Source organism: Danio rerio, chromosome 3 (genome assembly GCF_049306965.1).
Source record: "Danio rerio strain Tuebingen ecotype United States chromosome 3, GRCz12tu, whole genome shotgun sequence".
Classification (NCBI taxonomy): Eukaryota; Metazoa; Chordata; class Actinopteri; order Cypriniformes; family Danionidae; genus Danio; species Danio rerio.
The window spans coordinates 20,532,095-20,558,932 of NC_133178.1; the positions used below are offsets into that span (position 1 = coordinate 20,532,095).

At 35.9% G+C, this 26,838-nt stretch overlaps 1 protein-coding gene across 2 annotated transcripts in view; it reads left to right on the forward strand.

The window, feature by feature from the left end:
- crhr1 (corticotropin releasing hormone receptor 1) overlaps positions 1-26,838 on the forward strand; it is a 225,860-nt gene that overhangs the window by 127,382 nt on the left and 71,640 nt on the right. For both annotated transcript variants that reach the window (XR_012400935.1, XM_691254.8), the window contains exon 6: positions 13,966-14,072. Coding sequence is in view for 1 of the 2 variants with exons in the window: in XM_691254.8 (XP_696346.3) it covers positions 13,966-14,072 (107 nt within the window). In the remaining variant the exon portion in view is untranslated. The remainder of the gene's footprint in view (positions 1-13,965; positions 14,073-26,838) is intronic.

The following is a 26,838-nucleotide window of genomic DNA, read 5'->3' on the forward strand; positions in this document are numbered from 1 at the left end:
TTAATTAAATGCATGGAACTTAAGCCCGGAAAATGCTGGTGAAATGTCACATTTGTCAGCTTGTTATGTCTTCAGATCGTAGTCTGTTAAACAGTCAAACTAGCATTGGAGTTTAATAAACAATGCTTGCTTGTGTTTAGCAACAAGAAACATTCATTCTGGCCTAACAATGAGCCGTGAGCTCTGCCCTGTAGCAAAATCACAGCATAATACATTCATTCATGTCTCCTTATCCAAACTGGTGCATGAAAATAAACACTGCTGTTTTTTTGAGAACAAACATTAGTTGAACCCGAGGTGACGATGGCATTTTGTGAACACTGTCTAGCACAGAGAGGAACAAAAAACACTCAATTATGTTTGGATTACTAGACAATTAAAACAACAGCAATTATACTCCATAGTGATATTTATGCGATACACACAATTTGGCTCATGTGCTAGTTGGCACAAGGTGCGGCTGGGACATGTGATAGTTCCTAGGTAGTTGAAAACCACCCACTTACCTACTGTATCACACACACAAACACACACACACACAAAATACCAGGCAGACGTGCGTTAGATGCCCGCTATCTGTGCCATCTGTTTCCTACAGGATTGCTGATTTAATAATTAATAAGTTTGCTCGCACAGGACAACAAGTGGTGACTCGGTGGTGCTCACAGCTTAGGCAAATGTGGAAATGGAGCCAGCAGGGGAGGCTGCACTTGCGTGGGTTTGGCCCTGGGGGATGAGATCGGTCAGGCAGGTTGAGTAAATCTACAATCACTGCACTCCTGGCTGAAGAAAAAAGCGCCGAGAGGCACTGCAGAGTGGCAGCTGTCATGGAATTCAAGCAGAATAGACTGGTTATTATCAACTGATATACAATGAAGACAGTAATGTTTACTTATGATAATAGATGGATGATCCTGCAGGTGCAGATGCTATTAGGCGCAGAGGTTGATATTTATTCACACATAACATATTTGTACAGTTTTTCTTAAATAAGTAAGCCATTATAAGTATTTTAAATCTAAGAAAGGCATTATTTTATCAATAGTAAACTTTTTCTTTCTTCATTTTGCTTTTGATGTTACAATATATTTGAAGGAAACAACAATAAGAGTCTCAGATTGATCCATTGGCAGTCCAATATAAACAGCAAAGCATCATATTTCACTTATTTGGACAAATTTTATTAAAAGATTTTATTAAAATTATTTTTATTATTAAAATTATTTCATTAACCAATTCATAATTTATCTTATTGCCTATATTTATAATTTCATTGCAATCAATCGATATTTTCCTTTCAATCGATGACGATTTTCGGTCATTCTATGGATCATTCCCCTCCACACAGTTCTAAGTAAGTTAGTTAGTCAGTTAGTCAGTCAGTCAGTCAGTCATTATTAAACAAATTAAACATACAAGTGTACAATGTACTTTATATTTTCATAAAAATAAGGTAGTGTGTAATAAAGTATATTTTAATATTTGAGTCCATGCCAAAATTGTGCCCAAAGTTAAAAAACCATCCAGTAACCTGTCTGTCAGTCTGTTATATTATTTTAACGTTTACTAATCAAATATTAATATTTACCAGAAGTTGATTTGAAGTCGTTTTTCATTACTAAAACAGTTTATTGTTGTTGTGTTTTTCCAATATGGAAACACTGAAAAGGGCCAAGACCATCGTTTCCCTCCCTCTTGGGAATTTCATAACCTTCCTGTGTAACCCTCCTCTGATTCTCTGAAATGCAAAAGCGCGTGCCTTCCGCTCTAGAAGATTCAAAACATATTTTTCTAAACTAGGTTTGAGAGAGCCAAGAGTAGTCTGGGGATTGATTTGAGCAATAAAAAGCAGCTTTGTCATTTACCTGCGAGATTTCCGAGCCAAAAATATACAAACTGAATCACAGAAGGGAGCACACAGCAATCCAGTGTCTCCTCTCCCAGAAATAATGAGATTTCAATTTGAAACAAAAAAGGAATCTCCATTTTGCAGCAAGGTAGGGAAGGCCAGTGACCGGTTCAGGCCCTCTAGCCTGGCATGTCCAAGACATTTCTAATCCAATTGCGCAAATAAACCATTACCTTCAGATGTTCATTGAACCACAAGATGTTGGAGTGTTTTTTTTCTGATTATCTTTTTTTTTCGCTCTCTAAGGTTTTCTTAAAAAAGAAAAGAATTATCACTGAAGCAACTGTCATATTTTCCCTATTAAAATCTAATTTCCATTCCCCTACATCCTCATCCCTCTTCATTGATGAAAAAATTCCTTGTGTTTTGAATGAAGTGTTCCTTGTAATAGGGATGGAGATTCATGGAAGAAGGCATTAGGTTTAATAGTCTTTAACCTCAATGAGCAATTGTCCTCAAACCACCTGCTTATTAGACAGAAACATGAACAACATGAAGTGAGCTCATTTGCTTCCTGTGACCCCTGTAAATTACCTATTGCTTAGAGAAGTTACACTTTCAAAAGTTATACAAGGTTTTTATTATTTGTTTTGTTTCTGTTTTTGTTTTGTCGTTTGTTTTGTTGTTTTGATTGGTTTTGTTTTGTTTTGTTTTTGTTTTTTTTTATTTAGTTTAGTTTTTTTGTTTAGTTTTGTTTTGTTTTTTGTTTTGTTTTGTATTATTTTTTGTTTTGCATTTGTTTTGCTTTTCATTTAGTCTTTTTGCACATTGGTCACCTACCTTTTATCACCGCAGACAGGTCAATGCTTGACAATTTTACCGTGGACCCGGGGGTTGTGAGGGGTGGGTGGGTTTCTTTAGTTGCCTGGTGACCATCAACTGGTTTCTCAGAGGGTGATAAGCTGACAAAACATTGCTGTCACTCTGATACAAGTTTTATTTATGGAGAAAATTACAAAGCAATGCAGTGTTTTGTCTGAGATTATTAGTCTACCGACATGTGTATACAAAGTATTAAGCTGATCTGTCAGTTCTTGTCACATTACTTGTAATTCATTCAACTGGATGCATCTGGAAAGTGCGAGCGAGTCACACATCTTGCGTTCACAAGCTGCATTTCTCCGTGAAAACACACAATATGTCAACATTTTTGATTTCCAGCAGTATTTCTTACTTATTTTGCTGCTTGTGGGTTAAATTTGGGCACTCAAATGATCAAGATTTAAGTGAGAGATACGGTAATGTTTCAAAATAAATGATTTTTTAAATAAAAAATAATAATAAACGGTTAATAACCGAAATGGAAATAATAAAAGATTTCTTGTGCGGCTCGAGTAACCCCACCAGGTCCTATGCCATCCAACCTGCTCCGAGCTGGTATCGAATCGTCGACCTTCCGCATAAGAATCGGTTGCTCTACCAAGGAAGCTAAATACCATAACCTCTAGCTTCTGTCGCTAGAGCACCTTTAGAGGTCAGTGGAGTGAGGTTTACCTGCACAGGCGGCCTCCTTTACACTCCCTACCAATTAATCCACAGACTGTTACCGGTCTGCGGCCCAGTGGCTCAGGACCACTGATTTAGCAGATGCTTTTGTCCAAAGCGACTTACAATTTAGGAGGTATTCAGCAATTTAACAAGAAGAGTAAAAAGTGCTGTTTATGTAAAGTATCTTGTTTGTGCTCAGAGAATTTTGTGCTAGAGTAGGAGTTTTTTTAGAGAGAGGATTCACTAGGGTTCAGGTGTTCTCAGACGAGATGGGTTTTTAGTTGTTGTTTGAAGAATACCAGTGTATCAGCAATCCGAGTGAGAATGGGGAGAACATTCCATCAGAGTGGAACATTAAATGAAAAATAAAATGGAATATAAGCTTGCCATCTGCATGAGCCCATTTGTTTCATGTGGCCCCTTAAAGTTACCTGAAGCTTTGAGAAGTTACTCTCAAGAAACAAGAAAAGGTTACACAAAGGCTTTACTTTTCAAACTTTTATCGGTCAGTTGTTCAAAGAAGCAGTTTTTCTTACTGTTAATTACATTTAGTACCCTTTCACATTACTGTATTGACCTTGTTTTGCAATGTGGAAGTGTTCTCGTTTTGTGATTGTTTAATAACTTTAGATTCAGTTGCCTTTATGGAGAAATGAAAGGGAAAAATAAACTAAAAGAAAACAATTAAACTTGCCCCACTCATAAGTGTCTTCATGACAATACATAAAAATTAGAATAAGAATAAGAAAAGATCCATTTGCAACATAACTACGAGCTGTTTTTAACCTCAAAAAATCAATGGAAGTGTATGAGACTGAAAGTCTTAAGGCAAAAATATTTCATTGGCTCATATATGAAGAATAAGGTCAATAAAGAAACTTTTGTACAATTTAACATCTTCTGTTGTGTGTAATATCACTGAATGTCAATGTAAAATTTTAGAAAAGTTTAAAACAGTGTTTTAAATTGAGTTATTGTCTCCAAAATAATTTTCGTTTCCTGTAAAATGATTTTTACAATGGTTTTTATTGGCTGTCAGTGAACGTCATCTGCTTAACTTCAAACACTGAAGCTGAGTTGGATCTACAAAACTGCTACAGTAGCTTTGCACACATTTCTGGCATAAATTCAAAACACAGACAATGAAACTTGACAAAGTGGTACATAGAAACCACTCTGCCCGCTAGCATTCCGTAAGTGTGATTGCAGAGCAACATGGACAGAATGAAAAAGTCGAAATGCTAAATATGTTTATCTGGCTCTCAATGGTGTCGGCTACTTGCAAAACACTTGGTGTACAGCGATAACAGAAACATAAATCAGCCTTTACTTGCAGTATAGAAGCACTATTTTAAATGCTCTTATTGACATATGCAAGTTGATTTACATGGCATTATGTAAGTAAGTATGGTATTATATAAAATATTGCATATTAATAAATGATATAATCCATCCATGAGGTATTCTGATCATAACCCATCCAAATCCATGAAGTATTTTGTGCTGGAACTTCACAAGGTATGTTCTTAGGACACCTGAAAGATATTACATCTTGTAAAATTCACAACATGTCCACATTAAATGTCCTAAAATATTCAAATAATCATAAGTCTCACAGTGTGTATTTTTTTGCAAAGGATATGTTGACATTTGCAGACACACAACAGTAGAATTTCCTGAGAATTTTGTCCTGGACATGCTTGCGAAAGCATAATCGCTCCATGAAATTTGACACAGTTGTAAACTGTCACTGATGAGGTTTCCGTCTGCTTTGTAGTCATTTATAGACCGAAATTTTGGAGCCAAGACCTCTCCTAAAAAGGCTGCGTTTCCTCTTTTTCCAGCGCCTGAAGCATTTCGCAGGGTACAGAGGTGCTAAGATTGTTAAACCCTCATGCTGTCTCAACACAAGAAAGCACTCTGGAGAGAAAAGTGCAACAAGAGGGCATCGACAATGCGTCTGCAATTGCCTACAATCTCCCTGCAGGGTCCGTAACAGATAGGGTGCTAATGCAAGAATGTAGTCTGCTTCCTCCAGGCTACAATCCGCTGAGAACGGCCCACTTTTTAGGTTGCGTTTTATGTATTTAACGCAGTCGAATTTCTTCTGAAAAGCCCACATGAGACTTTGTATTGTAAAAACACAAAATGACAAACTCTCCCACAGGCTCATCGGCTGCGATTCAGTCTGCCTGTAGACGACCAGTAGTCTAGCCAGGAGACAGCAGCATCCCGAGGGGGAACGTTTTGCTCTGTGTTGGGGAGCGTGGCGTGTGTGTGTTGGTGTGCCGAGTCTCTTCTTAAAATAGGGCAAGCGTGACACGATGCAGGGATCAGGAGAGGCTGCTTTGAAGAGCCCTTCTCTCAGGATTTAGTTAAAAGAAGTGTGGCATCAGAGGGGCAGAGTGTGAAACCCTGCTAATGCCCAACTCATAGAAAATGTGGAGGGTTTTTAGAGGCCTTTAGTCTGACAGTTGAAAAGGGGAGTTTTGAGGTAAAGTGTGTCATTTCAGAGAGACACTCAACAGAATTGTAAAATGTAGCCATCAGTTGCTCTCTCTTTCTTTCTTTCTTTCTTTCTTTCTTTCTTTCTTTCTGTTGATCGGTAAGTTCTAATCACTAATCACTTATCTATCTATCTATCTATCTATCTATCTATCTATCTATCTATCTATCTATCTATCTATCTATCTGTCTGTCTGTCTGTCTGTCTGTCTGTCTGTCTGTCTGTCTGTCTGTCTGTCTGTCTGTCTGTCTGTCTGTCTGTCTGTCTGTCTGTCTGTCTGTCTGTCTGTCTGTCTTGCTTTAATTCTTGCTTTCAAGTAAGCAAAACGTTATTAGAATTAATCAAAATATTTTATTCATTTATTTATATTTTTAGATATCATTTAAATAAAAATCCTAATTAAAAAAGAAAGTTAAAAAATTGATCTTATGTTTAAATTGAAACAAAGATTCTAAAAATGACAGTTGTTTCTAGCAAAACAACTGTTTTCAAAATTAATGATTTAATAATTATTTTAAAATAGAAAAAAGGTATAATTATTTTTTGTGTTTCTTGTATGTGTACTATTCTATCAACAGTATTTTACAGCATTTTAACCTTTGTTAACTAAAATTAATAGAAATACAAATATAACTGTTTAATAAAGCTGTTTTGATAAATGCAGCACTAAGAAATGGATAAAATATTATGTAGCTTTATATATACATATGTGTGTGTGTGTGTGTGTGTGTGTGTTATATATATATATATATATATATATATATATATATATATATATATATATATATATATATATATATATATATATATATATATATATATATATATATATATATATATATATATATATTAGAAAAATAATATATATAATTACATATATATATAATTTAGAAAAATAAATGTTACAGTCAATATTGCTTTTATTACTATTAAAATATAATTATACTAATAAGAAGAATAAGAATAATAAATTATTAAATTAGATTTATAAACTACTTTTGAACAGTTATTTTATATTGCAATAACATTTTATAATATAAAGTTTTTTACTGTATTTTTGATCAAATAAAAGCAGTATTTGTGAGCAGGATAAGCTTATTTGTAAACATTTTAAAAATCCTGCCGACACCAAACTTTTAACTTTTGTAGTGTATATAAAAAATTTCCTAAATGATATTTAACAGAGGAAGGAATTTATCACACTATTTCCTGTATTATTTGTTTTTCTTCTGCATAAAGTCTTATTAATTTTATTTAGGCTAAAATAAAAGGAGTTGTTTAATTAAAATAAATTTAAATTTAACAGAAGGGCTAATAATTTGTAGTAATGAAATGTTCAGTTAGTCATCATCATGTCATGCCTTCATAAAAAAAAAAAAAAAAAACTGAACAAAATATTATAATTAAAAGTATATATAAAATGAACAATATAGTCAAATCACAGCATTATGAATATATTATTATTATTATTGTTGTTATTATTAGACATTCGTTTGGACGTAAAGCTGCTCTGCATGTGTGTGAAAGAGAAAAAGAAAAATGAACAGACGATAAATAATATTGCATGCGGAAATGCCCCATCTGTTTAATTTTATGACCATCACTAACAGTTAAACAAACTGGAACCTGTTTTGAGTGCATGGGAGTGTTTTGCATGTAGTGGCAGTTGGTCACATTTTGGCAATCTAGTCTATAATAAATAACATTATTGATAAAGTGAGTTGTTCTTTGATCAGGTGTAGTATCCTGTAGTGTATACTGTGCTGCAGTTTTCATATCTTGTATCGTGCGCATATTTAAAATTTTGAGGTAATAAAATCTCTGAAGATTCTCTTCATGTGTGTGTTGCAACTAGATTTCAATCTTGGTTGGATTTTAAAACTAATGTAGTCTGAGCCTGCCTTTATTGTGTGTTATTTTTCTCTGTGTTTTTGTTAAAAGATAATAGGAAGGGCATGACGATTACTAACTGAAAATGTCAATCTTTTCCTGTGTAAACTATCCTTTTAACGTGATATCAGTTGTTTTTATACAGTAAACATTTAAAATTGATCATAGTGCTTTCCAGAAGACATGTGCTTTGGCAGATATCTTTATTCTTGTTTCTGGGAAAGCAGAGATCAATCTTTAAAAGTCTGCCTTTTTTTTCTAATGTCTCTAATGGGGATTGCAATGTTATGTTGAGCACAAAAAAACGTATTCATTGTTCTCTGAATTCTCTCCTAAAGGATTACCTCATCCCCAAAGCTATAAGCACATCGGACCATGCCGTTTCTGATCGATTTGTCGTCTGAGCGATTGCTTCTTGGTTAAATTGCGCTGGCTTGTTCATGAGCCTTGTGGATTTGTAGGCACTGGATTCCAGAACTGCCTTTGCTCCTTCTGTTAGTACAGTCTGCTTTTCTGGTCTCGGTGGTCCGCAGGGTCTGCAGTGACCGGTGGGGGTTTGGTCCTGTGACGACCGCAGGAATTCAGTGACAGATTTTTGCACCAGGAGGACACAGTCAGGGGTAGAGGAAAAGAAGGGTGCTGGGCCCATGATGAAAAAGCACATGATGCCTACTTTATATTCTCACACACACACACACTAACCTGAGTGTTACGTGATCAACATATGCTTCATGGATTCATTTGGCTGGACTAATAATACTTTTTTCCACAAACATAAGCATGTTAATCTTAAAACCGTGCAATTTGAATATTCACAGTTTTATAAAAAAAAATAGCAATTATTTGGTTATTAATGCATCAGATACTCACTTTTTGCTGATTTCCAGATTTCTCTCATTGAAAAGAACTAGTCCCTTGTGACTAATGCATCTTGTACAGTAATTTTTTTTTCTCATTCATAAGTAACATGAACAACAGCTTTCACACATCTTTCATCATGCATCACGAAAACACTTTGTGACCCACTCAGAATATTTCTGGGTTGTGACCAATGTTCATTTTGTCAATGGAAGTAAGTGCAAACATTGTTTGTTGCCTACTGTAGCTTGAAATAAACAATCTTGACAGGGCTGCTGCACCAGTAATGTGACTGAAAACTATAAATGAATGTGCTTTGATCCATTTATCTAATGAATGAACAGCGCAATACTGTTGGTGCACAAAGACGAGACTGAAATGTATTCATAAAGATAAAAACTAACATCATTTTTTTATTTTAAAATATGCATATTACTGGTGCATTACTTTCTTTTTTGATGTCATTTTCACTGATGGAATTTACACTGGTTTTGACAAGTACACTTTTAAAGAGGCCAAACCATGAAAATCTGACGTTTGCATGTTTATGCATTATAATCAGTTCTCTCGTGCATCTATTAACCTAGAAAACGTAATAAAGGACAACCCAGTGACTTTGTTTTGGTAAGTCATTTTCTGCAAGCAAGTGTGCCATGACGATTTTATTCTCCACCCATGTATTGACTGCAGGAGACCAACATTTGTAATGTAATGTAATGTGTGCATTTATATAGCGCATTTATTGTGTATGGCCATACGTCTCTCCACACCCCCACCACTGTGCAGTATTCAGTTAAATGATGTGAAGGCAGCCACAGGACAATTGCACCAGTGCGCTCAGCACACACCAGCTATAGGTGGAGTGAAGAGACAATGATTCAATTAAATTCACTTCTATTTGTATAGTGAAACACTGTCAGTCCAGTTTTCAAAGTTTATGTTTAGTTCAGTGTAGCTCAGGTCAGTGTGGTTTAAACAGGATTTCCGCCTGGATTTTGCCAACCCAAATTTAAAGGGCACCTATGGTGAAAAGACTACTTTTCAAGCTATTTGGACAAACATATGTGTATATATAGTGTAGAGACCATCATATTAACATTATCATAAACGGTGGACCAATTACAGCGGTTTTCAGACCGACCACAACTTTACATAGGAGTGAATTTTGGTGGTTTCTGCACATGCCTGTAATCATAAGAAAAAAGAAAAAGTGTCTCTACCATAATCTATGCAAAAGTTATTGTATTCAAACTGATGAGAGGTGCTATACAAGCCACAGGGATCGATCATTGTTTTCATATTTCATTATTCTTTTGTTTGATCAAACATGATTCACTATGTTTGGACCACATCAGACATATAAAAGGAATACTTATGCACATCACCTCAAAAACAGAGGAGAATGGCCCTGAAGCACACAGCATAAGGTAAGAGATGACAGCTTTCTGTGCTATCTGGGGCTGGTTATTGATCATAAATGTATTGTTTTCACTTCTGCACCATGGAAACACAGCAATTCACTTGACAACTGTTTGATATATGAATATAATTCAGTAAAAAGAATGCTAGAACCGTATGAGCACCGTCAAGAGCCTTTATTTGAGCTATAACTTGTACATGTGTCATATGAAAAATATGAAAATGAACCAATGTAAAATACCCAGCTCGAGTATCCAAAAAACTGTGCATTTAAGTGTAAATAACTTTTGTACAGTAGTATAAAAATGAAAGTGAAAAAACAAAGTGAAAGTGACCTACAGTATAATGACATATGATGGTGTGTTAGGTGCTGTAGTGCTGTCCCAATCCTTTGGGGTAAATTTTGAAGTCCTTCCCCTTCACACTTGGTTTTAAGGGCCAAGGGGAAGGGAAAAGGGTACTGTAGGGGTAAAAAAAATAGAATTGGGATTGGGCCTTTTGTCATCATGGAAATGGCCATAGAATGTCCTCTAAGTGATGTGTTGTATGTTTGCTGGACTGCTCCTCAAGTAAGGGTCAGTTCAATGCTGCATTTGAAGCATAGATTATGTCAACAATCTGTGCTCTAACTATATAAGCAAAACAAGTATGTTGTTCCTTAACTTACTGAATTTTATGCATGCTTGTGACAACTGCCATTAAATATCATTAGCTCAGTTATCATTTTATATGCAGAGATGACATCGTTTAAGATAAACAAGTACTTCAAAACATGGCTTTGTCTGTCATAACAACTTGACGTTACTAAGACAATATAACTTGTCATAAATCTGTCATAAACATGATTGTCATGAGGTCATTATAAATGTGTCATGAATATTTTTCGTCACTTTTTTAAGTGGAAAAAAATGAGTTTGTCATCAACTCTTATCAGTAAAAGAGTCTATACACTGTCATTTTATTATAACTGCACCATTAATATTTAATGACATTTTAATCAAACATTCTGTTGTACTGTAGTTGAGGTCATAAAAAATATCAATGACGCTGTTTTAAATTTCATGACACTGATTACTGATTAGGCATATAGACACATATGAACTTCAGCTGTATCTGAGTAGCTGTGCTGTAATACTGAGCCAAAACTAATGGCTTAATTAAAGAAACGATGTCAGATTGGCAATCATCATGATAGTGGAAACCATGAACATCTGCCTTACTCATCACTGAGCAAAATGTTCATAACAGTTAGAAACAGTTTTTGGTAGGATGCTGTTAAGTCAGAGTGGTGGAATATGATCCTCTTGTGCGAGGATAATGATTACGGATGACTTTTTTTTAGCATGTGATCAGGATGAGGGTCAGTCTGCATATTGGCTGCTGTGGGATTCTGAGTTATGCAGTTTTAATGCTTATTTTATCATGAATGCCCATGAGCCACATAAAATCTAATCAGTGAGCAACAGATAAGTGTAATAACGCAGAAAATTGAAAGATTAAAGGATTTTAAAAGGTAGGCAATTTAATCGGGAATGTGATGATGGACTGATGGGATTGTAATTTCTTAATATAACCAAATCAGATGCAGTTATGAAATATGAAACAAAGTAATAAACTACTTTTATGTGAGTTGTTTAAATAATAATACATATTTTACAATATTTACATATATAATATTATAATATTATATCTAGCATATTTACAATATACAATATTTTAACATTTTTCCTAAGGATGATTCTGATTAAAAATAATTATTGTATATTATACATATATGAATGTATAGTTGCACACACGCATAGATAAATAGAATTTAAAAAAAATTCATTTTGAACCAATGAGGGTTTATGCACCAGTGAAGGGTGCATAAAGTTGTCCACAATTTCAATAAAAACAATAAAAATAAAAAAAAGAAACCTGAAAACATTTTTTATTTACTATGAATATTTTTATTAATTATATAATTGAAACTATAGTACAATTAATTAATGTATTTTATTTTAGTGTCTATATGAAGAGTTCAGATGCAAAAGTCGCTAACTGCCATTTCCGGCAAAAATTAGCTAATGGCTTTAAGAGAATGGTTTAGGCATGTAGTACATGTTCAACAAACATTTTTGCTTCAAATTATTTAAATCCCAGCGTCAGCACATTCAGAAATAACAGTTAGTTTGCAAAAGCCTCTAAACGCTACTTGCCTTTGACAGCAAAAGCCGCTATATGCCAAAAATCAATCAGAAGGCGCAAATCGAATCATGTTTTTAATGTAATACACCAGCTTTTATGAGGAGGCTGTTTTATTCTAATTCTGATTTTAATGATTCCGAGTTCGATGAATTGGAGCCTGTCTGACTGTCAGTGAAGGGCAAATAAAACACCCCTTACCTTAAAACTCAAAGTAAAAGAAAACACACTGTACAGTTGGAAGTGTAACATAAATTCATAACTTGTCATAACTTGTTAGTGCAGCGACTCTACTTTGAATAAGTCCAATTTACTATACATTAAACGGCAACTCCATTTCACAAAAGACGAAATTGCCGTTCTTTTATCCCACATTTATGCGTTGAAGATAAACAAGAGATGAAAAAGAGACCAAGACCTTGAGTATGGTACCCAGTAGGCCTACTTTATGTTTTATTTGCTAATGTTAGCTATTTTTTTTAAATATATAAATATAATCTATAAAAGTGTATATTATTTATATTACTTCATATTACATCTGATAAGCTTTTTATATTGCTGTCACGAGGAACTTGATGGCAATAGAGTGTGGATCCAAAATGCAGGATTTATTATAAAGAGAATGGTCAGACAGGCAATGATCACAATTAGGAGCTAATGGTTGTATACAGGGATACCAGAGTTGTGGTTGAATAACAGGCAAATGGTCAATACAGGCAACGTGAACAAACAAACATGGCAGGACAAGGCAAGGAAAATGTGTCGTAGTGTTAACTTGACAGATAAACAAGACTCAGCAAAGAGGTGTGCGTGTGTGCTGTGTATGCAGTCCATATAATCAGATCATGAGCAGCTCCCAGCCGTGAGTGTGTGAAATCAACAGAATAAGGAACAGGTGCATATGAGTGGTCCATGACTAGAACTTATAGTCCATATATTGGCAGACTTGTAGTTCTTTAGTGAACTGTGTGTTTAACAGCAATCTGCAGCCGCTAGATCGCTGGTGATCATAACAATTGCACAGATATTGATGTTTCACAATGTTTTTACACAACATTATTTGAATCTAACAAGCTTACAATGTTTGCAATGTTTACATTGTTCTACTTACATTAAATCTAAATCCCAAATATCAAAAATTACAACAGATTGTTAAGATTTAATTAATGATAATAAAATAATTTCTGATTGTATCTTTTGGGATTTTTTAACTAATAATGCTCGATTACAAAAAAGAAGTCTGATGGATTTAGAGGGTATAAAAACAGTTTTATTAATGGCAAGAAGGCATTACATGAATAAAAAAGACAGAAATAAAACATTGAAGAACATAATTATTGAGTCTGAATGTCTTTTAATTATTTGAAATAAAAAAAAAATGTTTCATTAAATAACTAAGGAATTCTTGTTTTTATTATAACCATTAATGATGTATAATTAATTACATAAATTAAGCATCTGAAATTAATAGCTGGACTTAAGCTATGGTTAACAGCTAACTGAATGTCTTATTCTCTTTTCAGACTGAAGGCTGCCAGAATCATTTTTGTTCCACATAGAGTACGCATTGGTTTCTGTCCCTGTAATGCCCCAAAAAGCTTTTAGGAGTTATTCCATGTTGGGATTTAGATGTCAGATATCTGCAGGACATCAGTCTCTCATCTTCCTAATGTGTTTCTGTGTGTGTTTCTGTCCCTTTGTGATCTTCCAGAAGAAGAGCAAGCTGCATTACCACATAGCAGTCATCATCAACTACCTGGGCCACTGCATCTCTCTGGGAGCCCTGCTGGTCGCATTCATCCTCTTCATGAGACTCAGGTGCGTGACAGCTTTTTAGCGCCATTACCTGTATTATGATATTTTTCTTCTGCTTACTGTAGTATGGATAAGTGTGATTCACGTTTGGGGGTTTTCTAATGTGTACCATGCATAGTATCTGTTTTATTAGTACCACCTCAGTTCTAAGTAAACCGTTTTGATACAAAAATGGGATGTGTAAACATTTCAGATACTGACTTACCAGAAACAATTATCACTTCCTATGCTAATGAATTTGTGATGTGAGATACCAAGGCCAGAGTAGCCAAGCTTGCTCATAATATGTTGTTTTTTTTCCCTTTTATTTTTGTTATTGTTGTTGTTGATGTCTTTAAGTTGTGAGTGAAAATCTTGATTCTGATTGGTTGGAATATGTGCGATAAAACAATATGTTGGAATATTTGCAATATGTGTTATGCACAGGTAGCTTCAATCAGGTTTGATCACAGTGATACTCAGTGATAGTTGCTGGAGCCTTTATTTATATATCTGATGTTGAGCACGAGGAGCTGATGGAGATCAACCAACTGACCAATATGCTTCAAGTAATTTGTGAAAAGGTAGCTAACACATGTTACTATGAGCTATTAGATATGCCCATTTCATTAACATGGACACACTATACACATGATCTCACATATATGTGTCCTCTTTCTGCCTGGCTGTGACTCAAAGCAGGAAAACATATAATTATGAAAATTCTCAAATATTGTTATGCAAAGAGCAACATTTGTCTTAAATTGTCTGTAACTTAGCAAATGACCATGGAAATATGCGTCATAATCTTCAGCTTGCTAGGCAACCATCAACTTTTTTGAGGATGACAAGCTGACAAAACATTGCTGTAACTCTGAAGTTTTATTTATGGAGAAAATTACAAAGCACTGCAGTGTTTGGGCGTTCTGTGTTCAAGTGGAATAATTAGTCTTACTGAAGTGTGTATATTCCATACAAGCTGAAGCTGATCAGTCAGTTCTTGTCACATGACTCGCGGTGAGCTCGCGGGATTTTTTTCAACAGTGCATCTGGAATGTGCGAGCGCATCTCGCCGGTCGTGTGCACACCTCCATTGGGAAAAACAAACTTATGCGAACACTAAAAGATGCTATATGCAAACAACCCCAAAAGGCCGATCTCCATCGGTTGATCTTCTTGCACAGCCATGGTGGATTCACCTGATTTGTTGATAAATGGGTTTCCTTGGCAGTTTGTGGGTCCTTCACTGGGCCTTTTCCCCTTAGCAAAGAAACTTTCCAAAGACTCATTTTGCTACTTGTTGGTTAAATTTGGGCCCCCAAGTGACCAAGATGTAACCAAGAGAATACGGTCAATTTTTAAATTAAAAGACTTTTCAAAATAAAAGTTGTTCAGACTTGGATAATAAATAAAACAGAAATAATTCATGATTTCTTGTGCAGCCCGGTACCAGTTGATCCACGGCCTGGTGGTTGATGACCACTGCAGTTTGAGCATTTTTAATTTCTCTGGATTTACTAGACATATTTTTACTCGTGGAGAAGCATGCAGAACCAATGTAACCGGTTCTTTTGTAAAGCAGAACCGCTGTTTTGTAAAGCAAGTGGATGAAAAAGTAAGTGAGGTTTAACAGTTTTGTAATGGATTTGTTTTCTTGGTTTAATTCCAAAGAGGTGGGCTATGGCTTTATTGTTCAGGAAACCTAATGGAATCATTATTTATTTAAAGGTGAAGGGTGTAATTTCTGTACCACTTATGGAATTGCAAAACAAAAAGGCTGTTTCAGACAGGCTCCACAAACACTTCCCCATGTGTCATTGGCTGGATAATCATATAGACTCATCAAACAAAGCAGTGTTTTGATGGGGATGAGGCAGTGCATTGGAACAACTAACATGTCACACTTTGGTTTGAACTTTCCATATTCTTGCTTGCAGTTTTTTCTACTAATTAATTAGGACAATTGAGTTGTATAGAGACAAGTGTTGCCATGTTGTAAATGCTAAATTTAGCTTTAAAATAAATGTGCAGCTTTGGTCGTAAAAAATGTGATGAGAAGTGTTTAAGTTAAAATCACATTGAAATCTGTTGCAGTTTAACTTTTTGTTACAGATGATGGCATCTTGGCAGGTTTGAGTACAGTTGAGACAGTGACTACATTTACGTGGACATCAGTAATCAAATTATTTGCCTTAATCTGAATAAGGCAATACTATGATTGTGTTTACATGAGTTGCTTTTCGAATGTTCCTTTCATTATCCTGTTTTACATACATAATTTGATTAATGTCATTGCGTCACCACGCTATCCACATTTCCGCCAGAGTTTTGTGTAATTTCGGGTGTTTCATTTTTATTTTGTCGACTTTAACTGCAGTTTGGCAATATCACTTTCATTCAGGAACATATCATTCATGTCCATGTGACAAACGAGATATTAGATGCGAGGAACTACTTGAAGAGTGTTGTTTTAATGGAATTTAATACCGCACGCCTTATGGGAAAATAAAACTGAATTTCGCATGCAGCTTTTTGTGGTCCATCAGTAGGTGCAGAGAATAGTGTCGAACAGCCGTGTGTGTATAGAATATCCTGTTGCAAAATGCGTCAAAAATCCTACACGATGATAATAGTTTGATTGCAGCATTTACATGTCTCTACTACACCTCAAGAATGAACTAAAAGCGCCATACTCCATGTCTTAATCCGATTTCTGTTTTTGATTTCTGGATTTAGTTTGATTATGACCCTAATCAAATAAAATTCATCAAAAATGGCTGTTTACATGGTCGAATCTTAATCAGAGTTTTGTCTTAATCATATTAAAATCCATGTAAACATATTCCCTGGAAAGGTCAAGGATCCCTTTGAAACTGTAGCAAGACATTTATGTGAATAAATATGCAATAATAAAAAACATAATGTAAATAAAGTATATTATTTAATTAGAATTGTATGAATAAAAATGTAAGTATATATGATAGTATTTGTATCCAACACAATACTATTTTTGTTTATAGTAACTTTGATGTGTTGAGAGTTCTGAATAGTGTATATTTCAATTTTAAATCTGACCGTTGTTGCATGTGAAAATAATAATCCCCAATATCCAGATAACCCCACAAATGATCCCTGTTCTGGATCACTCTGTCAACATGTCTGACGTTCTTTGCTGGGATCAACTTTAAATCAGTTTAACAGAGAGGGACGCGGGCTCTGCCCCAAATACAAATAAAGGCTGTCTTCTTGTCACATCTCATCAGTACATCAATTGATTTTTCCACCCGCTGACAGAAACTATACATCAGGTGACCCGCTGAATGATGGAGAACAGAGAATTATATATGCTTGCTGGTCGCAGGCTAAGAGCCCTTCTTAGTCTCGGGTTTCTGGGGTCCAAGGACAGCCTGTGCAGGTTATCTCTCGCTTGACAAGGCACCTGAGAAATCGATATGCCACAGGTCAGCAGAGCGTTCCACACCAATGGGATTTTAGACTGATGTTGTAGAAATGAAGATGCTTTACTTGCAAGTCAAGGGCACGTGCACTTCCTTACATCTCTGATTATTCCTGTTCTAAAGTATCAAGATTTAGGGCAACGTTTTTATAATCATTTACAGTATCCCTATATTAATATTCAAAATATTGTTTTATAATAATGTTGCTAACTTTGTTTAAGAACAGTATTTACCTTGAGTTTTCTTTTTAATAGCTGTAATTAACACTTTTCATTATTTTTTATTATAAATAATATTAAAATATTTAACTCTGGTAATGTGGTTTAACATCAAATTGGTATATGTTTCATCCCTACCTGTAACACACAAGCTAGAATGAGTTTGGTGATCCCTCATAAATCTTTTGTGACCCCTAGTGGGAGTCATGACCCTCAGGTTGGGAACCATTGGTTTATGGACAATGACTGGGGGGCTTTATTGATCTGGCTGCCATTACATCCTGATCAGTCAAACAAAGAGACTTATTAGCCTTGACTTTAATTAGCCTGGATCAATTTGAAAACTGGATGCCACACACTCCAGGATTTACACACACACTCTTGGTGTTAGGGGTCACGGATTGATGCGAGCGAGCAGATCAAATATTCGTGCTGTTTAGGATTATTTAGACTGGATTACAGCAGACTTAATCTGCCTTGATTAATCCGGGGAAGATATCCTGGCAGTTTTCCTTGGATTTTCAATCAGAATCACGCTAGGAGTCAGCTGACGCTTTATTAGATGCTGCTTTTCATAACAAGGCCTCCTACTGATTCCCCTCTGTCTGTTTGGATGATGTTTCTGAGGTTGGGTTGGAGGACAGAGAGCTAAAGCAGGTCTTCTAGCAGGGAAACGGTTTAATGAAATACACGCTGAGCAGATGTTCAGGGTAAATGCTGAGTGTTTTTACACTCAGAGTCTCCAGCCATTGTGTGTCTTGCCACAAGGACAGAAGGACAGAAGTATTAAATTGACTCATTAATCTTTCAGCAGGCTGCATTTTGCACAATAAGGGTTTCAGGACTTGGAAGTGTTTCTTGGACACCCTTCATAAATATATAATAACAAAAAAGTATTTTTGATCATCTTATTGTTAAATATAATTGATAGATCAATTAAATTGAATGTATTGCAAAATCTTAAATGAAATAAAAATATGTTTATGAATGAATGGAAATAAGTGGATGGAGCCTATCAATTATGACTGTATGATATTGAATTAAATAAACTGTGTTGATGAATGATGAATGGTGTTTACCAATTTAAACTTATGATGACATCATGTAATAATAAATTACATAAATTATAATATGAAATATTTTGACAGTTCAGATGCAAAAAACCCTAAGTGCCATCTGATTTTTTCTTTTCTCAGGTTCCTACATAGGTCCAGTAAAAAACATAGGTGGCTGGTAAAATGCTCATATAAATTAGTTATTAAATTGCTTTGTGCATAGACTACTGTACGTCTAAGCTGTTTTAAGTTAAACTGAATTACTATTACCATCCAGTGGTGGAAAGAGTACTGAATACTCAAGTAAAAGTACCATTACTTGCCCAAAAAGGCGGTGCAAATAGAGTAAACGTATCTGTTGTAAACATTTTGATTAGTATGAATAAAAAGTTGCATTTTCAAAATAACTCTAGAGTAGTGAGTATAACCAAAGTCCCTTTAAGGCAAGTCATTTCAGTTGGCGGCCATCTTTGAACCGCCTCTCAGACAGTATACTCGGGCATTCTGTCTGAATAGGCAAACCTCACATTCTCTAAAACTGCTTGCCAAGCTACGATTACATTACATATTAGGAATCAGCAACTAAATTAAACAACAACTGTCTCTTTAGTTTAATTTCTAAACACCCAAATCACACAAAATTTGCAGAAACTCACGTCTGGTCCAAGCACCTCCCCTGGAGTATTGTCAGTCTAAAATGATCAATGATTGGCTCCTGTACTAGAAGGCAGGCTTTTTTCACCATGTAGTTACTTATGATTGGCTCCTGTTCCAGTTGGGGGGGTTTCATTCCCCATATTGACTATTAAACTTTTCCCCATTCCAAAAAATATGAGTGACATGTCTTGTGTATTCTATAGTCTTTGGTATTACACTGTGAAAAGCATTTACATGCAGTTTGGTCATGGATGTGTAAATGTAACATTCTGTAGTGCATTTAGTGATCGTCGATGTTCGTTCCTTCCATCCTTCTTTTGGTTGCTCGTTCTTTCTGTGGTTCCTTCATTCATTCCTTTTTTTGTTCCTGCCTTCATTCGTTCGTTCATTAGGTCCTTTGTTCATTCATTCATTCGTTCCTTCCTTCCTTAGTTCCTTGGTTGTTCAGTTCTTTATTGAATCCTTCCATCTTTTGGCCCTTCCTTCCATTCTTCATTCATTCCATTTAGTGATTGTTTAAGACTGTTTGGTGATTTCAGTCATCATACCGTCGACATCCTTCATTTTCTCATCAGTGACACGCAGTCGAAACAGTCTCTAGGTCATTGCACGTAAAGATTTTGGACATCTTTTTGGACATTTTGAATGCGATTTTATTTTCTATGTGCGATTTAATTGGACAGGAATCGAAGGACGGATTTTTTTTAGAGGCCGGCTCAGACTGCAAATTTTTATTTCATTTTTGTTTTCTCATAATCCTGAACGATTGTAACATATCAGACTGAACGAACATGGCTCCCATGTAACACTAAGATCTCAGCTGTCAAAATGTCGGACTAAATGACAATCAAGAGGCACCAAACACGGAAGAAAACTCCCCCGGAGTTTGACGGCATCCACCCGTAACACTTCTATCCAGCGTTCTAAAATGATTCCTCACAGCAAACAAAAATGCAAACATAAATCTGTAGCGGCATTTTTTGCACACAGCATGCCTCAATAATAAAACCAGGAAGAAACAAACAGTTTTGACATTTACCCACGGTCAATTAAATTGTCGCATGGGTTGCGTCATCAGATTCTGCGCTTCCATTGGTTCATGAATTGACGTGTTTCTCAGCTGTTGTCACACTGCAGGAAAAATCTGAAATCTTCTGACACTGCCAGAACTTCATCAGAGGAAAAATCTGATCGCAACAGGCAATAAGCAGCTGTCTGTGAACATGTCAAACCAACTGGAAATAGCACTGGCTTCAAACTAGCACTGGTGGAAAAGTGGTATCTTAAATGTAAATAGTCACATTTGGCTACAGGGAATCATGGGTCCCCAATAAATATCCAAAAGCCTATATAAATGATACTGTACATGGCCAGCTGACTCTTGGCTGAACAGGTTAAAGTAAGCTACAACATTAGCAGAGGAGTAATCTTAAGGGAAACTAAGTCAAAGTTATTGTCAGGACTAAATTAATAATGAAACCTAGCTACCCCAGAATAAAGAACAAATGAGAAAGAATGTGGCCAATTCCCCAAAGTCTCTTTTTTTATTTTACACAGCCAAGCACTGCCATTTCACTGCTAGCAGCCAACAATGTCAGCTCTGCTGCAGCTCCTCTCTCACTAGAGTCAGGCATGAGTTTGAAAGGGCCTTTGGGTTTTACCTCTCTCCCAGCCTCAGAAAATGACAATATGCCAGTGAATGGAGCCCACAACCAACTCAAAACTGACACAAACAGCACACGGGCAATGCTAATAAATGATGATCCTGCTGTTTGGCCAAACAATTCCCAGAGTGATGCTACAGAATAAATATGTTTGGTGCTTTTCAGTGAATGGTTCTTAATCCCATCAATCCCCATAAGAAACCTGTATTGTTTTATGATGTGGTGAGCTTGTTAATTAGTTAGTCATAAATAGGCTGTGAAATTATTATTTCTTTTTTTTTATTGTGAATTAATTAGTGTTTTATTTCATACAGATAATTTACTTTTGAGGTTATTTGAGTGTAAAAAGGTTGATTTGTTTAATGAAAGAGAAAGCAAAGTTACAAAGGTGAAATAGTGCACAAGTTACACATTCAGAAACACAACAAATTCAACTCACGGTTTTTGACAAAGGTCAAAATGAATACGAAGAAGCTTTGTGAAATAATAATACAGAAGATTCAAAGACAATAGGCCCTACTATCCAGAAAGGATATTTTTAAAGAGTTGTAACTGCCCCATGATTTCAACCAGGGCTGTTTGACAGAAAACACAATTACCTTTAATTTCTATGGGATTAAAATCAGAAATGTTACATGACTTATTCAAGGAAATCCAGATTTGTTCAAATAGGCTTTAACAAAGCAGTATTTTGTCATTTTTATTTTTAATACATTTGTTTTTGCTAGAGGGCATGTTTGGTGAAATTTAACAGGACACATTCTATTCTAGTTAGAGTCATGCAAAAACAAACAGTCATTCATTGCTATCAGCAACTTGATTTGTTTTTGTTTTAAATGAAAGCCCTGATTGTCTGAAATAATAAAGCATTATTCAGTTTAGTTAGACCCACATAATCAAAGGCATTGAGATTTCAAAGGAAAAAATACATGCACCACTTTCGCAAGGAAAGTACTTTTTATAGACCTTTCCTTGTGGATTAATGATTATGCAAACAGCCTGGATTTTTTCAGCTTGCGATTTTATAGTTTATTCCGAGGCATTATATCAGAGAAATGCTACAGTTTGTACTGTCATATTGCCTCTCTGAATTCCCTTCAGCCTCAGAGCCCTGAGGGCACATGTAAGAAGGCTTTTGTGTCACACGGGACAGGAAGGTACTCTCAGTCTAGCCTTTAGTCAAGAAACAGCATGACAAAAGCTGGCTTGTCACTGTTATCTTGACCCGAGCTGTGTCAGCGGTGCCACCCATTGCAGCTTTGCTCTCCTTTTATACTTTGATGCCTCCTGCATTTTTACCCAGCACCTCTTGCTCTGTGAATGACGGAGGAGCAGGGTTAAACTCTGCTGACAGGTGAGCGGTGGTGCAGAATATACAGTCCATTCCAGAAATTACCTTCGGGGCTGCTATTTTTTTCTTATTTATTTATAAAAGTGTTTTCAGAGATTGTGTTTTCTCTGGTCTAATCTAACATACTGTGATCTTCACGTCTCCAAATGAATATAAATCAATCTTATCAATTATATTTAAGATTATAAATAACTGACAGGATTTATTTTCAGTATTTGTGATGAAGATGATTAGCCCTACAATAAATTATTTTTTCTCAAACAATGTTTAACTGACCAAGGAAGTGTACTTATCTTATATATGTTTATTTATTTATATAGAATTAAATACCATAGTATTTTACATGGTATATTAAACATATTATTTCAATATTCCTGCTCTGTATAACAAGGCACCAAGTGTTCTATCTGGATTTACTTCATATAATCAAGCACTTAATTATTTGTTTTTTATTTAATGGACTAATGAACCACAAGTACTAGTTGAACTGGATCTTGGTTAAATACTAGCTGCAATATTTAGTCAATAACTATTGTGATTATTCTTTAAAACAACATCTCAACGTGCTGGTGGTATTTGATTTAGACATCTGAGCTACAAGAAAAACAATATCAAATCTCTAAGGGTCACATTAAGACCTATTTAAGCAAACCAGAAAATTTGGAGCTGACCTAAAATTGAACCGAATGGAAAAAAAAGATACAAGATGACTTTGCAACAACAGTGTAGCAGAAAATTGGTTTAAAGTGAATTGAGGTTTTGACTTTCAGGTTTATTTTGTTGTCCCTTTAAAGCTAATCTGATTTAAGATTCAAGTTCAGGTTAAATTTAGAGCATATGCTCAAATAATATTAAGTAATGTACTGAAGTTCCATGACTATCCAGCGGTGGTATAACAGTGGTGTGAAGTAACAATTTACAAATACTCAAATAACTGTAATCGAGTATTTTTTTCTAAGGAATTCTAATTTGCTAAGTAGTTTTAAAAATGTGTACTTTGATTTTCTCTTGAGTACAATTTAGTGCTTTATTGGTAGTACGCCACTATTTTCCTTCAGCATGCAGTCACTACTTTATTTCTCTCGTCAATGGTGATTAGCTAAAGTAGAAAAAATCAGTCCTACTATTCCTGACCAATCAAATTAAACATAGAAAGTAAATCGCATCATACGGAACAACCTCAAGACTTTATAAATGCAGCAAGCCATTTGGAAGCATTAAAATGTCCAAGATGTTGAAAATCTTATAAATACACGCAATGACTGTTTATAGACTGGATGTCACTGATAAGAAAATTAAGGATGTCGACTGTATGATGACTGAAATCACCAAACAGCTTTAAACCATCACTAAATGGAACAAATGATGAATGGAAGCTATAAATGAAGAAAGGGCCAAACAAGGAATGGAAGTAAGGACCAACTAAGAGAAGGAAGGACCAAATGAATGAAGGAAGGATTCAAGGAAGGTCTGAGCAATCAAATTGAGATATGAAGGAATTAACAAAAGAATAAATGTCTGAACAAAGGACCTAATAAAGGAAGGAACAAAAGAGTGAGTAAACAATCGAATGGGGGAACCAATGAAGGGAGTAATGTAGGTAGGAACAAATAAATGAAGGAAAAGAACTAACAAACGAATGAAGGAAGAAGGACCGAACGAGCAAACACTGATAGAAAGTAAGCACTGGATAAAGGAAGATAACTGAATGCAGTAAAGGATCTTACGTTTACACATCCCTTCACAAACTGCATGTTAACGCATCAACTTTTCACAGTGAAATACTCACTACTCTTGAATACTTTTAAAAGGGCTACTTTTTACTCATACCTAAACTAATATTTACAACAGATTCATTCATTTATTTTCTTTTCGGCTTTGTCCCTTTATTAATCTTAAGTTGCCACAGTGGAATGAACCGCCAACTTATCCAGCATACGTTTTTTACGCAGCGGATGCCCTTCCATCTGCAACCCATTACTGGGACACACATACACACCAAATTCAGCTAGAGCAGTGAAAGGCATTCATTTTCAATAGTAATGATAAGCATCAAGCAGTGGCACGTCGCGTCTTCACCAGTGTGGGAGTCGAGGAGAGTTGATATCAAGTCAACTTTATGGTTATAAGCAATGACGCAGTTCGGCGGCAACCAGCCGAAATGTAGACGTCCACCGCTAAAGAGGAGTACAGAGAACACAGTCCTGCACCATAAAACCCAACAGTCAACTTTATCAAATGAAATGAGTGTAGTTAACTCAAAATTGACTGAAAGTTAATTCTACTCATTTGAAGTGAGTTTTGTACTCAGTGTTAAAGGTTATGGGCTAATAAAATACCTCGTTCAACTTCAATAGAAGAAGTTCACAGTTCTCATATAGATTAGTTTGTTTTTTTGCAATGAGTTTCCTCAAACGGTTTGAGTTGTCTTAACTTATTGGGATTTACAGTACTCACTTGGTTTAAGATCTCTTTATTAATTGTGTTTTACTGTGCTGGAATTGTTTCGTTTACTCAAATAGATTAGCTTCACAGTACTCAATAGGATTAGTTTTTGGAACTCAAATGGTTTGTTGCAATTGGTTTCCTCAAATGGTTTGAGTTAACTTAACTTTTTGGGTTTTACAGTGTGAACTTTGGTTCTGACCACAGTTGTTCTCAAGGGTTTGAATTTTGCGTTGCTGGATTTTCAATTATTTGCAATGTTTCTTATAGCGACATACATTTTAAAAAATGATCTGCATTAATGTATTTTTTTCTTTAAAAATCTGGAATTTTATGCTTACTATAATGACAATGCAAAACAGTATTGCTGCTTCAGAATATTTTAGACATTGACCCATTTTGAATAAGTGGAGCAAAGCCATAGCATGTTTTTATGCAGGAATGTAACTGATTTGCTGTAATTAAATACGAGATCACTGTAGCGGATTTTGACGCTCCCGCCGGCCGAGCAGACAGTGTTGTCACCAGGGCAGCCAGAGCGAACTTTGACGCTTGCACTGCCTTTGGTGTGAATGCACAGTTACACTACAGCCTATGTCTTTGTACTATGGGGGACATTGGAGCGAACATAGGGAGACTTCACACAGAACACAGGCAGACTCCACACAGAAATGCCAACTAGCCCATCCAGGACAGTGCTAACCACTGAGCCACCAAGCCACCCTGAATTTGAACAACCCAGTATTAATCCACCCAGATTAACATGTGGCCCTCTTAAGTAATGATCAATATCCTTGGCTTCATTTGTGACTGATTATAGTCTCATCAGTGTGTATATACCTAAGATACTGTATTCAATCACTCTTGAAACATTCAAAAGTTATCCTACGTTAGGCTGCATTAGATGAGGAGGACCTCTGCTTTTCTATTCCTGTCTGTGCTTACGCAATGAGGGTCAGCAGGGTGATGGAGTCAGCAGACCTCAGAGCACATGGCCGCTGTATGAGGCGGTGGCACCTCGCCAGAACCCCCACTGTACCGTACGAATGGACAGACAGGTCTCTCTTACTGGGCCCCAGCACGGGACGTTAACAGTACATCTGCACACCATTTGAGCTCAAGGACGCTCTAGGAGGCTCATTCCTTCTGTGCCGCAGGCTCTTCGCAAAGCAGCCATGGCTTGTTAGTGCCGACCCCCTACTGAGAAAGCGGCCTGCTAGAGCTCGCCGCAGTTTATGATTTTTTTGTTACAGTGTTTATGGGTTAAAATTGCAACACTCAGTCCTTTTGCCTGTGACCCTTTTCAAACATTAACCTCAGTAGATCTGATTGTGGAGACTGATTCATAGCAAGCGCTCTAAGCGGACGATTATTCTTGAAAGGACACATCTTAAGCAGAAAAGGCCTGGTGCAGTGGATCAATAGGAAGTGAGTGATGAGGGGGAGGACTTGAATAGACAGCTGTGATAACGCACTCCTATTAGCGCAGGCAGTGGGAATACTAATAACCAAAATACATGCGGTTGTGAGCAAAAGACGGAAGGGTGCGAGACTAATACAGAGAAAAGAAGAGATGCTCAAAATGATTGTGTATGTGTTTGGGGTCAAGTGTTTGTAGAATAATGTTTTGCTCTTGGATTGAATTGAACTGTATCCAGCTGAAGAGCAAAACCATTGTCTTTTGAAGAGATGCTAATAGATACATTTTTTTCAATACAGACTTAATTGATCATCAGCTTATTCAAACAGCTTGGGTGGTGGAATAATCAAACCAGACTCTCTCCATACCAACTTGAGTCTGGCTGTGCTGAAACAAAGGCCTGTGGGCACACACTTATCCTGTCCAACCATCAGCACTCACACTTTCCAAGCTACTTTCATTTCATCGTCATTAACAGCTTGCTTGTTTTAGGTGGCAAAGCCTGATGATACTGATCATACT